This window comes from Trachypithecus francoisi, unplaced genomic scaffold, assembly GCF_009764315.1.
Source record: "Trachypithecus francoisi isolate TF-2019V2 unplaced genomic scaffold, Tfra_2.0 Lachesis_group10, whole genome shotgun sequence".
Classification (NCBI taxonomy): Eukaryota; Metazoa; Chordata; class Mammalia; order Primates; family Cercopithecidae; genus Trachypithecus; species Trachypithecus francoisi.
This window is the reverse complement of record NW_022681455.1, coordinates 109,239,206-109,255,105: the sequence shown is the minus strand read 5'-3', so window position 1 is coordinate 109,255,105 and position 15,900 is coordinate 109,239,206. Positions and strand designations below refer to the sequence as shown.

Here is a 15,900-nt window from a genome sequence, read left to right as displayed (position 1 = left end):
TCATCGGGCTGCATACTCATCATTTGGGCACTTTTGTCTACATTTGTTATTCTTCAATAACATCGAGCCTCTGAATGGAGACCATTCAGCCTCAGGACCAAAGCCTCAACTGACTGGAGCTGGGGAGGCCCTTCCCTCCCTCATCTTCCATCATCCTCCAAATGCTTTGCAGAGCTATAGTTTCTGGCCCTAGAAACTCTGCTTGTCATGAGCAATGCCTTCCTTGTGCAGTAGGGAGGTGAAAGCACCCTGCGCTGGGTAACCTAGGAACACAGCAGCACATAAGGAGGTGGGAAGGGAGACTAGAGGTTTGAGACCTGCTCCCCAGGCACAAGCTACTGGTGATGCAGGACAGAGTCTTCAGCAGGGTAACCCTACTCTGCTGCTAAGCCAGGAAGGCAGCCTGCTAGGCTTGAAGCTCCAGTTCCCATTCATTCCTCAGAGCCAGATTTATGGATATCCCCCTGGGCTGTGGAGGCAAAACACCAGGGTTTAAATCCTGGCCTTCTGTTTACTGCACCAGTGACCTCTCACTAAGTTCCTTAACCTCATTTTACAGCTAAGTGGCAATTATCAACAACTGCTTTGCAGGACAGCCCATAAGCACAGAAAGTTACTAAATTAGAGCCCGTTGGTCACCTCCAGTCGGTCCAGTCCTGCCACCGCACCCGCCAGCCGTGTTCTCCATGCAGTTCAACAAGGGCCCCTCATACTGGCTCTCGGCCGAGAACCAGCTCCTGTCCAAATATGACCCCCAGAAGGAGGCAGAGCTCCGCAGCTGGATCGGGGGACTTCCAGATGGGCCTGAAGGACAGAATTATCTTACACACTCATGAACAAGCTGCAGCCAGGCTCAGTCCCCAAGATCAACCACTCCATGCAGAACTGGCACCAGCGAGGAAACCTCTCCAACTTCATCAAGGCCATAGTCAGCTACGGCATGAACCCCATGAACCTGTTTGAGGCCAATAACCTGTTTGAGAGTGGGAACATGACGCAGGTGTTGTCTCTTCTTGCCCTGGTGGGGAAGGCCAAAACTAAGGGGCTGCAGAGCAGGGTGGACATCGGCATTAGGTACTCAAGGCAGCAGGAGCGGAACTTCGACTACACCACCACGAAGGCCGGCCAGTGAGTCACTGGGCTGCAGATGTGCTAGCCAGTTGGGCATGACCGCATACGGCACAAGAAGGCATCTCTACAGCCCCAAGAACCACATCCTGCCCCCATAGACCACTCGACCATCAGCCTCCAGATGGGTACAAACAAGTGCGCCAGCCAGGTGGGCATGACAGCTCCCTGGACGCAGCGGCAGATCTATGACACCAAGCTGGGCATCAACAAGTGTGACAACTCCTCCATGTCCCTGCAGATGGGCTACACGCAGGGTGCACAACCAGAGATGCCAGGTCTTTGGCTTGGGCCAGCAGATATACAATTCCAAGCACTTCCCACAAGGCTCAGTGGCCAACAGGGCTCCCTTGGGCACCAATGAGTGCCCAGGGGAGGCCCCTGAATACCCCCCTTACTACCAGGAGGAGGCCAGCTACCAAGGCTCCCAGCACGCTTTCTCCCCACATCGTCTCCCTGCCTGGGTTTTGGGGTTTTTCTGTGTTTTCTTTTTTTTTCTTTTTTTAACCTGTTCAGTGTTGCCAATCAACCGAGGGTCTGTGAGTGGCGGCATGGGATCTGGCAGGAGGGTTTTCCCCCCTTGCCTTGGTTCCTTCGCAGAACTGGGCCACCGGGTTGTGCAGGAAGGGGTTAAGGCCGCATCCTGATGCGTGTAGGGTGAGGGTCCCTGCTGGCATGTCCAGGCTATGGGCTGAGCTGTGCTGGGGAGAAGAGATCTGCGCATGGAGGGAACCGCTCCCCAAAGGTTTCCAGTTGCCTTGCCTCTTCCCCCGTTTGTGGGCCGATCAGTTTGTGGTTTCTGCACCCATAAAAGTTTCGGGAAGTATTAACGAAAGAAAAAAATGGCCGGGCGTGGTGGCTCACATCTGTAATCCCAGCACTTTGGGAGGCTGAGGTGGGCGGATCACCTGAGGTCGGGAGTTCGAGACCAGCCTGACCAACATGGAGAAACCCCTTCTCTACTAAAAATACAAAATTAGCCAGGCGTGGTGGCGCATGCCTGTACCAGCTACTTGGGAGGCTGAGGCAGAGGAATCGCTCGAACCCAGAAGGTAGAGGATGCAATGAGCCGAGACCACACCATTGCACTCCAGCCTGGGCAACAAGAGCAAAACTCTTGTCTCAAAAAAAGAAAAAATATATATATTTTTTTTCCCCGAGGAATGGGGCAGGGACAGTGGAAAATGAGTCCCCTGGGAGAGGGGGCCTGGCCACAATGCTAAAATATCTCAGGCTCCTGAGTGGCTGGCTTTCTCTAGGACCCTCAAGCCTGCCTAGGGGTCCAGTGGGGAAAATGAGACCCACACAAGGAAGTAGAATTCTGAGTCATTGGGGCTAAGCCTGACCCCCTCTCCATGCTGACCACCCCCTACTGTGGTCCTCAGTAGGTTTTTTTTTTAGGCGGGGTCTCACTCTGTTGCCCAGGCTGGAGTGCAGTAGTGCAATCTTGGCTTGCTGCAACCTCCACCTACTGGGCTCAAGCGATTCTCCTGCCTCAGCTTCCCAAGTAACTGGGATTACAGGCACACGCCACCACACCAAGCTAATTTTTATATTTTTAGTAGATACGGGATTTCACCATGTTGGCCAGGCTGGTCTTGAACTTCTGGCCTCATGTGATCTGCCTGCCTCAGGCTCCCAAAGTGCTGGAACTACAGGCGTGAGCCACCACACCTGGCCCCTCAGTAGGTTTTAAGAAGCCCCCAGCCCTCCGTCTCCCCTTCTGGGCCTGACCAGCTATATGCTTCATCTCCCATGGCCACACACCCCACCCAGGGGCCCTGCACCATGAGATAATGTGAAATACCGGCTGTGGACCAAATGCAATAAAACCTCTGTTTTTAAGAAAAAGAAAAAAATCACTAGACTGTTAAGCTCCCCAAGGGCAGGGACTTCATTTTGTCCATTGCTTTAGTTGAAGTTGTAGAACAGTGCCTGATCCTGATCTATGCAGATGCGAAACATATGCTTACAGGAAGAATGAAATGTAAATAAAGGGCATACCCCAGAGTAGGGACTTCCACAATAAAAGGCCGTTTTCACACCCAGAGCTGAAATAGACAAAACCATCTTGATGTTAACTTGTGCTCAGTCAGATGCAGTACTGAACTTGGAAGTTTCCTCCCAAAGCTGATGATGGTTGTTTTTAATCTGACCCAAAGGCTGACTATGGGTCAGCTGAACCTGCTGAAGGCCATAATGAAGGACTGCATCTGTTTGACTGCCATTAAGCTGCCTCTCTCAGTTGTTCGCCCTTAAAGATGAGTAGACCACTGTAGGTCACTCATTTGTAATCACTGCACTAATACCGTGAAAGTTCCCTCCTCCCACCTCTCCACTGTCAGCTTCCAGAACACTCTTGAAGAAAGGTGGCCCCCAGACTGTGGGACTGGGATGGGGGAATGTGCCGGCTCTCCTTCCCTCCAGATTAACCTTTCCTCTTGAGCTAGTCAAGACCCCTCACTTGGGCCCTTAGAGACTAAAGCCAAACCAATTTCCTCTACGTGAATGTTTCTGGAAAACCCTAAAATAAAAATAAATAAAAAAGACTAAGCACTCTTGGGGCAGGGGGCCAGGAGAGCTTGTTATTTATAGCTGTGGGATTCAGGGATCCAACATTCTACCCTCTCCACTCAGGCCCTGCTTTCTGGTAGTAAAAAAATGCCAGGGAGCTGGGCATGGTGGATCGTATCTGTCATCTTAGTGCTTGGGAGGCTGAGGTGGGAAGATTGCTTGAGCCCAGAAGTTTTTGACTAGTCTGGGCAACACAGTAAGTGAGACCCCGTCTCTAGAAAACATTAAAAATTAGCCAGGCATGGTAGCACATGTCTGTGGTCTCAGCTACTTGGGAGGCTGTGGTAGGAGGATCACTAGAGCCCAGGAGGTAGAGGCTGCAGTGAACCGTGATTGGGTCACTGCATTCTAGCCTGGGATGGGTGAAAGAGCAATACCCTATCTCAAAGAAAAAAAAAAAAAACCAGGGAACTTTGGGGTCTGAAATTTCCATTCATATCCCACCTGATCACTGCAGTGATGACTTCGTGAAGCCACAGTCATGTAGGCTTTATCTATAAAATGGGCCGCCCTTCACAAGGTTGTCAAATTCATTCATAATTCATAATTCATACAGGACTGGACATCCTGTAAGGTACCAGGTCCTGGACATATACCAAGAGGTAAAAGTTGTGTCTGTCACCCTCAAAGTTCATGAGCTGTTTGGCTTAGTGAATCCAATCCATTAAGCTGTGCCTCCGTTTCTCCACCTTCGAAACCTCAGGCAAGGCTAGACCATGGGGTTTCTGAAGTTCAAAATTCTGAGATTAAAAGCTCAGCTTGTTTAATATTTACCTCACCTGCTTCAAGGGAATGTTAGGAGGATAAAGCAAGCTCAGAGTTGCAAAAGGGCTTTGAAGGGGAAGATGCACATACAAACAAGGCATTAATTACATCAGATAAGTTCTTTGAGCTGAACTTCATAGACGCCCTTGATATTCATAACCCAGGGGCGAACAACAGGGGTGATTGTTCCTTAGCAATATGGAAACTTGTCTGCTTGGCCAAACTTGAGAGTGTGTATGTTCCTGCAGGATAACCCTTTCAACGTGGCTGGATCCAGGCTGGGGCTGTATGTTTTGAGGATGAGGAACTAGGGTGCGGGTGGGGTGGTAGAAAAGTGCCAGCTGAAGACCAAGGGTAGAAATAGCAAGATGTTTTGTTGGGAAGTCCCAATTTATTGGGACTAACTGGACCAAGAAATGCGCTTTTACTTAAAAAAGAAAGCAGCAGCCCATGCCACCGGAAGCCTACTCTAAGACCCAGCCATGTGGCAGGGAGTTTCAAGGTACGCCAAGCCCATTAACCCGTCCTTTGTTGTATAACCCAGGTGTGCTCCTGGCACAAACCCATCATTTTCACAGTGGAAAAGCAGACATCCGAGAAAGCTGAATTTCCTCTGAAGGTTTAAAATGCCTGACGTCATCGGGAAGCACGCGCCAATCCAACCATGAAATCCAAAACCTGATCACCGCTTCCCCCCAAAACCTCAAGCCTAGTGAAGTGACAGCTAATCTGGTATTTTTTGCTTCAGTAGGTAAGAAGGTACAGACAACACAAAGCTATAGCCTGCTCTGGGAGGCTGTAGTCAGAGAACTTGACAATGGGGGTGGGGTGAGGTGTAATTTGGCAGAAGTCTGGTTAGCAGTAAGGCTTCCTCAGGGAGCCGGAATTGGATTTGGGGCCCTGCCCGAGTTCACATTTTTACACGTTGGCTGAGTTGCAGTTTGTTAGCCAGCCAGTAATAAACCCCTGCGCAAGAATTTAAAGTTTATGAGGCATGGCTTCTTAATGCCTCTCCTCAGCTCCCTACAGCCAAGGGTTTAAGGAGCCTAGCCTAGCCCGGGTGTTAATTGTTTTGTCAATCTACAGTTATTTGGAGAAAGAATTTTTTTAAAAAGGTGTTCCACAGATTCAAGGTCCTCAATCCTCTTTTGGAGAAATAAAAGAGCCACTCTGTCCCCTCCGCATTGACAGCTCCACATGCAAGCAGTGGGAATTTGTGCCTGGGGTGAGGAGTGAGTTGATGGAGACTTTAGAAGAATGCTGGGTAGCAAGGATTCTCAATGTTTTGAAAGCCAGGTAAGCCACAGTTCCTTCCCCGCAAAAATGAATACTCAAATTCCCAAATAATTTCAATGTAAGGATCCTCTGAAACTCTACCCAAGGATCCAGGGTTATACCCGTTTAAGAACTAAGGTTTCGGCCGGGCGCGGTGGCTCAAGCCTGTAATCCCAGCACTTTGGGAGGCCGAGACGGGCGGATCACGAGGTCAGGAGATCGAGACCATCCTGGCTAACACAGTGAAACCCCGTCTCTACTAAAAAAAATACAAAAAAACTAGCCGGGCGAGGTGGCGGCGCCTGTAGTCCCGGCTACGCGGGAGGCTGAGGCAGGAGAATGGCGGGAACCCGGGAGACGGAGCTTGCAGTGAGCTGAGATCCGGCCACTGCACTCCAGCCCCGGGCGACAGAGCGAGACTCCGTCTCAAAAAAAAAAAAAAAAAAAAAAAAAACTAAGGTTTCGCCGGGCGCGGTGGCTCACACCTGTAATCCCAGCACTTTGGGAGGCCGAGGCGGGAGGATAACGAGGTCAGGAGATCAAGACCATCCTGGCTAACATGGTGTAACCCCGTCTCTACTAAAAATACAAAAAGTAGCCGGGCGTGGTGGCGGGCGCCCGTAGTCCCAGCTACTCAGGAGGCTGAGGCAGGAGAATGGAGTGAACCCGGGAGTCGGAGCTTTCAGTGAGCCAAGATCGTGCCACTACACTCCAGCCTGGGCGACAGAGCGAGACTCTGTCTCAAAAAAAAAAAAAAAAAAAGAACTTAGGTTTTATCCCTTGCTGGAGCCCCCACCATTGTCCTCCTAACCGAGAGGGAGAAAGTCCTCCACTAGCTAGCAACCACCTGGGTCTCATAAGACACTGGTTCTCACTGAAGTTGCAGCCCCCACCCCCTCAGGTTTTTGAACTTGGGGTGGGGTGTAGGAGTAACTGAGGGATCAAAAATGTGCTTTGATCTCCAGTCCATCGCCCCCATAGCCCCAGGCCTGCCAGCTTGGGACACTCTCCCCCTCAGACTTCCCCCAGTGACCTAGCATCCCAGGCCCGAGACGCTGGGGGCGGGGTGGTTCCCGTACGTGATATCCCCAGCCCAGGTGTGCTAGGGCCCAGTTTCCAGGCAGGCTGCAGGGGCGCAGGCCCTCCGGGAAGGGCAGGGTTAAGAGTGCATTCCAGCTGCCGAGGAAGAAGGGGGGCGGGGTAGGGGAGCACGGAGAAAAGAAACAGACCCGGTCTGTCTGACGGAGACACAAAGCACGGTTCACAAAGGGGGCCCGAGAGGGGCGAAGGGGGCTGCCCGGGGCACGGCTCATCCCCACACCTGCGCGGGGGTTGGGGGAAGAATGTGGCCCGCGCATTCCTCTGCTGGGGCCAGCGGGGGAGAACTTCCCACGTCGAGACCGGGTGAGGGGCTCAGCCATCCGGCACCTCGGAGGAGGGGGTCAAGGTAGGCAGTGGCTACCGGACGAGGGGCTGGATGTCACAGGCACTCTGCCGCCCAGCTTTCTTCGTCAGCCACCACCCCCAACCCTAGGCCCCGGGGCGCGTTCTGCGCCTCCCCGGGACCTGAGGTGGCGCCAGGAGTCCCTTGCCCCGGCCCGAACACCCCTCGCGCGGGCCACACCAGAGCGGTCACGTGCGGCCCCTACCCCGCGCTTCCACCCGGAGGATCTTACCTTTCCCCAGCACCTGGCTGGGCTCCTGCTCCGCGCCTCCCGCCTCCAAGGTCACTTCAGCCTCCCCGAAGACCGCCCGGCACGGCTCGGAGGCCGCGTATTGCAGCCAGCAAACCTGCGCCCGAGGGCAGAGGGGGAAGACGGAGGCTGGGTCATAGGCGTGCCCGGCCCTGCACTCCCCACCCTGCAGGGTCTCACACGGGCCCTCCAGGACTCCCTTGGCACCAGGGAGCGCAGCCCCGGGCTCTCCCCGACGCCACTTCCCCATGCGGACCCCGCCCGCCCCCCAGGGAGCGGTCCGGGTCGGGGCCAGGGTGAGGCTGTGGAGTACCTGGAGGAGGAGGAGAGACGCAAGAGGTCCACGAGGGAGCCCCATGGCTGCGGAGAGAGAGGGGAGGCAGCTGCCGCGACGGCGGGCCGGTGCTCCGCTCAGCTCTCGCCCCTTTGAGCACCGCAGCCCCTGGGAGCGAGCGGGCGGAGGCCAGGTGAGCGCAGATGGGTGCTGATTGGCCCAGCGCCACGAGGTCCCGCCCCTTCGCAGGTGGGACCGATGCGGGCGCGATTGAGGCCCCAGCTAACCCCTCCTGGCCTCCCGGATACCCTCCTGCGCTCTACTTGCTTTTCTGGAGCTGTTCTCAGCAGGGACTCAGCCTGTCTCGCAGTTCTGAGTTAGAGGAAAGAAGAACACCCGGCGTACTCCTCAGCCTCCGCAGTACGGGAAGAGAAATGTTTCCTTGCCTTGCGGTTACAGCGGAAAAAAGTGGAGACACATCTGAAGTCGACTGAAAACAGAGGCTCCGCAGTCATGATCCCCGGAGGCGCTGTTATCCCGAAGCTTTGAAGCAAGCCCGTGTGTCCTCCTACACGCGGCTACAGCGGGGCCGCCCAAGCCTCTTTCTCCACCTCCCGTGCCAGCCCGCCGGGGAGGATCCTCCGGGGTTTAAAACTAGCAGGTCCCGAGGGACTGCGTTTCTGAATTGGATACAACTTCCCCATCTTTTTTTTTTTTTTTTTTTTTTTGAGACAGTGTCTCGCTTTGTCGCCCAAGATTGCAGTGGCGCGATCTCGGCTCACTGCAGCCTCGACCTCCCGGGCTCAAGCGATTCTCCTGCCTCAGCTCCTGCGTAGCTGAGATTACAGGCTTCCGCCACCACACTCGGCTAATTTTTTAAAATTTTTTGTAGAGATGTGGCGGGGAGGGGAGGAGGAGGAGCTACCTATGTTGCCCAGGCTGGTCTCGAACTCGTGGACTCAAGCGATCCTCCGCCTCCCAGAGTGCTCAGGTTACGGGCGTGAGCCGCCACACCCGGACTGCTTCTTCCATTACACAGCTAAACAAATGGAAGCTAGGAGAGAAAGTCCCAGAGTTTGGAAGCTGTAGTGGTGCCAAAGGGTGCGAGCTAAGAGGATGGTTACTAGTCCCATAACCTCCAGCACCCCTACGCCCCATATAAATAACGCTTTCTCAACTTTCTGTAAAATGTAAATAAAGGCAGTTTTTAAAACGCAGAGGTTTTGAAATTGGTCTGAAATACTGTATATAATATGGGTAAAAACTGCTTGCTGCGCAAAGCAGCCTCCAGAGAGTGTCCCTTGGAAAACAGCTCTCCCACACTCTTCCTAGGAGATAAACGCCAGACCTGGGATTCATTCCTCTACGTTACTCGCATTCCACTATGTTAGACATGAGGTGCTTTCCTCTTTGCCGCACACAAGTGGGCTCTGGCCATAAAAACGATCTTGAGTTTCAATCACTACCCTGCAAGCCCTTCCCCACGGAGCTGAGCTTTCCCGGCCAGTCTCTCTCACCGGTCCCCTCACTCCTCCTCCACCTTCTCCTGCTGCCTTGAGAAGCCCTGGATGCCACCTCCTCGTCCTTCTCCCTCCCCATCCCCAGCTCAGATTTAGGGGTTTGAGGAACGGACGTGACTGGAGAGTTTTTTTGTTTTGTTTTTTTGAGATGGAGTCTCACTGTCGTCCAGTGCAGTGGCGCGGTCTCGGCTCACTGCAACCTCCGCCTCCCAGATTCAAGCGACTCTTCTGCTTCAGCCTCTCCGAGTAGCTGGGACTACAGGCGCCCGCCACCACATCCAGCTAATTTTTGTATTTTTAGTAGAGACGGGGTTTCGCCATATTGGCCAGGCTGGTCTCGAACTGCTGACCTCAGGCGACCTGCCTCCCTTGGCCTCCCAAAGTCCTGGGATTACAGGCGTGAGAAACGGCGCCGGGCCTGGAGTTTTAAATGACAGATTCTTTGACCTTCCAGGGCTAACTTGGTAACCTACCCATCCTCCTCCCCGCCAGGCCAGTGGCTAAGCCATGGATTGCTTGCGTTGAGAGGGTGGGGGGGTCTTGCTCTCTCAGGCCCAGCACGGGCCCTTGGGCCGGCCCCGCCTGGGTTCAAACCCAGGTCCCACCCCTTAGTAGCATTGAAGCCTTCGGGAAGTAAAATACACCCCTTAGAGCTCAGTTATGCATCTGTCAAATGGGGCTGTTATGATCTTAGTATTTTACCCTCTCATAGATGAGTATTAAATAAATTAGAAGGTTTCAAACGCTAAACATAGTATCTGGCACAGAGCAGGTGCCCAAATGCTGCCTGGTATCATTGCTCTCAGATGCCTGGCGAGCCGTCTCTCTTTCTAGCACCCCCACGTCCCCTGAATTAAGAGGAGAAGCGTTGTAATCCTCCAATTTCACGGCTGAGGGTACAACGAGCAAAGTGGCATCTGGTATCTCGGGAGCACTCCCTTATCCGGCGGCGGAGCCCAGCAGCTGGGGCTGGGACAGAGGCTGGGGGTGAACCACGCGGTGGGGAAAGCCTGAGGTTGCTCTCTGAGCTCCGCGCCCTCCGGGCCTGAATCTCCCACAGGGCGCTTTTTATGCCTAAGCGGGGTCAGGTCTCCGCGCACCCACGCGGCCCAATGGAGTAGGCCCCAGGCGGGACAGGGTGGCCAGGCCGACGCTCGCCTCGCAGGTTCCCCCGCGCCGGCCCGGAGCCAGACGAAGCCATTAGGCGGACGGTTAAACACAAACGAGCCTCGGGATGCAAGCCCTAATTCAGTAAACACCTGGCTGGAGGGCTGTTGAGCGCGCTCATTTCCGCTCCTTCCTGGGCACTCAGCATTCCGGGCGGGGGCGGAGAGAGGAGCGGAGATTGGAGAGTCAGCTCTTCTGCCTGCAACGCGGACCGCACCGCTGCCTTCTCCTTAGCTGCCCTTGTCGGTCATTCACTGGTTCATTCATTTCACAGACATTTGCTGACAGCCGGCGATGTGCCAACCACTTAAGATACAACAGTGAACAAACAAACATCCCTGCGCCTTAGGACTTGCTATCTAGGGTGTGGAGGGTAGAGGAAAGTGAAAAAAAAAAAAACTGGAAATGTAGTATGTTAGATGGTAACACGTGCTGTGTACAAGAACAAGGACGAGGCCCGGCGCAGTGGTTCAAGCCTGTAATCCCGTTTAGCAGGCTGAGGCGGGTGGATGGCTTGAGCCCAGGAGTTTGACACCTGCTTGGGCAACATAGTGAGACCCCCGTCTCCACAAAAAAAAACGAAAAAAATTAGCCAGGCGTGCTGGCACAGGTCTGTAGTCCCAGTTACTCAGGAGGCTGAGGCGGGAGGATAGCTTGAGTCCAGGAGGTTGAGGCTGCGTGAACTATGACCGCACCACTGTACTCCAGCCTGCTTTATTTTTTGAGGAACCACCATACTGTTTTCCATAGCAACTGCACCCCTTTTTTTTTTTGAGAGATCTCGCTGCTGTGCCCAGGCTGGAGTGCAGTGGCGCCATCTCGACTCACTGCAGCCTCTGCCACGCGGGTTCAGGCGATTCTCCTGCCTCAGCCTCCTAGTAGCTGGGACTACAGGCGCGCACCACCAAGACCAGCTAATTTTTGTATTTTTAGTAAAGACGGGGTTTCACCGTATTGGCCAGGCAGGTCTCAAACTCCTGACCTCAGGTGATCTGCCCACCTCAGCCTCCCAAAGTGTGGGGATTACAGGCGTGAGCCACCGCACAGTCCACGACTGCATCATTTTACATTCCCAGCAGCACAAAGTGAGACCCTATCTCAAAAAAGGCGGGAGGGGGTGGATTGGGATTGAAATTGGAAATTGGAAATAAAGTGATTCACAACGTGTTCCAGTCAGGGTCTAGCAGGAAACAGAATCGAACTCAGGAGGTTCAAGTCTTTTTTTTTTTTTGAGATGAAGTCTTGCTCTTGTTGCCCAGGCTGGAGTGCAATGGCGAGATCTCGGCTCAGGGCAACCTCTGCCTCCCGGGTTCAAGCGTTTCTCTTGCCTCAGCCTCTCAAGTAGCTGGGACTATAGGTGCCTGCCACCACACTTGGCTAATTTCTGTATTTTTAGTAGAGGCGGGGTTTCACCATGTTGGCCAGGCTGGTTTCAAACTCCTGACCTCAGGGAATCTGCCCACCTCGGCCTCCCAAAGTGCTGGGATTACAGGCGTGAGCGACCATGCCCAGCCAGGAGGTTCAAGTCTTAAGGAAGGGACTAGAGAAATGGCAGGGTTCAGGGAACCCGGACAACAGGGGTGTTAGTCATCAGAGACAAGCAAGAGCTGGAAGGCATAATAACCACTTTGAGAACTGAAGGGCAGAGGGGAAATCATGTTATTGGAAGTCCGTGGATAAGGGGACAGGGAAGTGTGGGATCCATTCCCAAATGCAGCTGTGATCGAGAAAGCACAGCCACTGCTCACAGCAGAGCAGAGAAAGTGCAGGGAAAAAATACCCCCCGCATCTCCCCCCTCTTGCCTTTCTTCTCCTGGTGGCACCTCCCTTTCACCAAACCCACTCAGAAGCCTGAGGCAAGAAAGCCCAGGTTGCTTTCTAGAGGGGTCATTCTCCCCAGGCTCAGGACAGGGCACAGAAGGGCAGAAAATGATGGGAGCTGGGAGAGCAAACAAGAAAGCCCAGAGGCTTTACTCAGAAAGTAGCATTTGAACAAAGACTTGAAGGAATTGAAGGAACCACACTTCAGAAAGAGCATTCCAGGCAGAGAAAACAGGGCAGAGGCCCCGAGGCAGTAGATTACTTGGAACAGCAAGAAAGCCAGTGTGGCTGGAGTAGAGAAAGCAAGTAGGAAGTGAGTCAGAATATGGGAGGGCCAGAAACACACCTTGTAGAGAGCATGTAGGCCATTGTAAGAACTTTGGCGTCTACTTGGGAAAGGAGGGGAGGCAGCCACTGTTGGTTTTGAGCAGAGGAGTAATGTTGAGAAAATTATAAGGGACAAGGGAAGCAGGGAGGCTGGTGGGGGCTCCATTGCAGTTATCCAGGCAAAAGATGAAATGGCTTGGTTCAGGTAGGTCATTATGCAGTGGGTCTGAAACAGTCGGACTTTTTTTTTTCTTTTTCTTTTTGAGACAGGGTCTTGCTCTGTCACCCCGGCTGGAGTACGGTGGCATGATCACAGCTCACTCCAGCCTCAACCTGTCAGGCTCAAGTGCAATCCTTCCACCTCACCCTCCCAAGTAGTTGGAAATACAGGTGTGTGCCGTCACACCTGGCTAGTGTTTTGTTTTGTTTTGAGATGGAGTCTCGCTCTGTCACCCAGGCTGGAGTGCAGCGGTGCAATCTGGGATCACTGCAACCTCTGCCTCCCACATTCAAGCGATTCTCCTGCCTCAGACTCCTGAGTAGCTGGGGCCACAGGCGGGTGCCACCATGTCCAGCTAACTTTTGTATTTTTAATGAAGATGGGGTTTTGCCATGTTGGCCACTCTGGTCTTGAACTCCTGACCTCAGGTGATCCGCCCACCACGACCTCCCAAAGTGCTGGGATTACAGGCATGAGCCACTGCACTTGGCCTAATTTTTTAATTTTCTAATTTTTTTGTTTTGGTATAGACAGCCTCTCCCTATGGCCCAGGCTGGTCTCTAACTCCTGGGCTCAAGCAATCTTCCTGCCTCAGCCTCCCAAAGCGTTGGGATTACAGACATGAGCCACCATGCCTGGCAGATTTTTTAAAACCCAGAAAATAACAAGCATTGGTGAGGATGTAGAGAAATTGGGATCCTTGTGTGCTGTTGGTGGGAATGTAAAATGGTGCAATAGCTATGGAAAACAGTATGGTAGTTCCTTAAAAAAAAAAAAAGAATTACCATATGATCCAGCAATTCTATGTCTGGGTACATACTCAAAAAAAGTGAAAGCAGGGGCCAGGCATGATGGCTCACATCTGTAATCCCAGCACTTTGGGAGGCTGAGGCAAGTGGATTGCTTGGTGTCAGGAGTTTGAGACCAGCCTGGGCAACATGGCGAAACCCCGTCTCTACTAAAAATACAAAAATTAGTTGGGCATGGTGGTGCACATCTGTTATTCCGGCTACTTGGGAGGTTGAGGTGGAAGAATTGCTCGAACCCAGGAGGCAGAGGTTGCAGTGAGCAGAGATTGTGCCATTGCCCTCCAGCCTGGGTGACAGAGGGCAACTTCATCTCAAAAACAAACAAACAAACAAAAACAAAAAACAACAAAAGCAGGACTTAAAGAGATGTTTGTACACCCATGTTCAGAGCAGCATTATTCATAATAGTCAAAAGGTAGGAACAACTCAAGCATCCACTGATAGATGAATGGATAAGCAAAATGCTTAATAGGTACAGTTTCAGTTTTGCAGGATGAAAAGAGTTCAGTGGATGGACGCTGGCAATGGTTGCACAATAGGAATGCACTTAATACCACTGAAGAATACACTAAAAAATGGTGAAGATGGTAAATTTTATGTTATGTGTATTTTAACACTTTTTTTTATTTACTTAAAAAAAAAAAAAACCCGTGATCAGATTCTGGGTATATTTTGAAGTATTGTCAACAAGATTGACCAAAAGATTGGATGTGGAGTATGAGAGGCAGAGCAGGTCAAGAATGACTCCGGGGTTTTTGGCCTGGCCTAAGCAACCAGCAGGATGACAATACAATTTCCTTTTTTGAGACAGAGTCTTATTCTGTCACCTAGGCTGGAGTGCAGTGGCATAATCACAGATCACTGCAGCCTTGATCTCCCAGGCTCAAGCAATCCTCTTGTTTCAGCCTCCCAAGTAGCTGGGACTACAGGTGCATACCACTATGCCCAGTTAGTTTTTTTATTTTTAATTTTAGTAGAGATGAGGTCTTGCTGTGTTGCCCAGGCTGGTCTTGAATTCCTGAGCTCAAGAGATCCTCCCTCCTCGGCCTCCCAAAGTGCTGGGATTACAGGTATGAGCCACCACACCCAGCCAGACGACGCCATTTCTGAAATAGGGAAAGGAAGTGTAGTGGACACTGTCAGGGCCCTGCTTGGGCTCCCCGGATCACTTTTCCAGTTTCTGAACTCCCCTCCCTTAGTGCTGTGTGCTGTGCTCCGCACAGCCTGCACCTGTAACTAACTCTTCAGTCTCTCTGCCCTGGCAAGGAAGTGCCCAGGAGTTGACTCCCCCAGCCCATAGCCAGTTACCAACTGGTATAGGAATGTGAAAACCCAGTTTCCTTCCCTCCATTTGGACAAACTCCAAGATACCACTTCCTTTCCCAGGGTGAAGCCACCCTCTTTGGGACTTGGCCTGGTATCACATCCCTGTTTGGCTTATTTCTCTTCTTTATCCTGCTTCTCCCACTCATTTACCACTGCCTCCTAGGAACACTTCCTTAATTCACTTCAGGACCAGGTGCCATGGCTCATGCCTGTAATCTCAACACTTTGAGAGGCCAAGGTGGGAGGATCACTTGAGCCCAGGAGTTCGAGACTAGCTCTCTACAAAAAATAAAAATAAAAATAGGCTGGGCGTGGTGGCTCATGCCTGTAATCCCAACACTTTGGGAGGTTGAAGCGGGTGGATCACCTGAGCTCAGGAGAGCAAGACCATCCTGGCCAACACGGCAAAACCCTATCTCTACTAAAACTACAAAGATTAGCCGGGTGTGGTGGTGCACACTGTAATCCCAGCTACTCGGGAGGCTGAGACAGGAGAATCACTTAAGCCTAGGATGCAGTGAGCCAAGATGGAACCACTGCACTCCAGCCTTTTTGGGCCACAGAGCGAGAGTCTGTTTCAAAATAATAAATAAATAAAATTAGCTGGACGTGGTGGTGCACACCTGTGGTCAGGAGGCTGAGATGGGAAGCTTGCTTCAGCCTGGGAGGTTGAGGCTGCAGTGAGCCATGATCGGGCCACTGCACTTCAGCCTGGGAAACAGAGTGAGAACTTGTCTCCAAAAAAAAAAACAGTCACTTCAGGCCCATGAATCCTTGTCTCAGGATTGGCTTCTTGGAGTCTCGGGTAGAGCAAGCTTGGGACTGGGGAAAGATCAGAACTTCCATTTGGGGTATGTTTGGAAATGCCTAGGGGTAGCATGTTGAGAGGCTGGGTTGCATACACCAGTTCAGGGGAAACGTCTAGCCTAGTGAAGTTCATTTGTCATAATAGGAAAGTATCCATTCTGGGGCAGCCTGTGGAGAAAGGCTTGCCCAGGCA

General features: G+C 52.4%; 1 protein-coding gene and 1 pseudogene across 3 annotated transcripts in view; one reads left to right on the top strand and one right to left on the bottom strand.

Annotated features, from left to right (window-relative positions):
• The window catches only part of CDH3 (cadherin 3), a 59,789-nt gene extending 51,317 nt beyond the window's left edge, over positions 1 to 8,472 (bottom strand). For 2 of the 3 annotated variants that reach the window (XM_033218798.1, XM_033218799.1), the window contains exon 1: positions 7,419 to 8,472. In XM_033218798.1, the coding sequence (XP_033074689.1) occupies positions 7,419 to 7,794 (376 nt within the window). In that variant the 5' untranslated portion in view covers positions 7,795 to 8,472. The remainder of the gene's footprint in view (positions 1 to 7,418) is intronic. The other variant, XM_033218800.1, reaches the window with a different exon arrangement.
• Positions 684 to 1,839, top strand: LOC117087955 (annotated as a pseudogene).
• Positions 8,473 to 15,900: the final 7,428 nt, after the last annotated feature.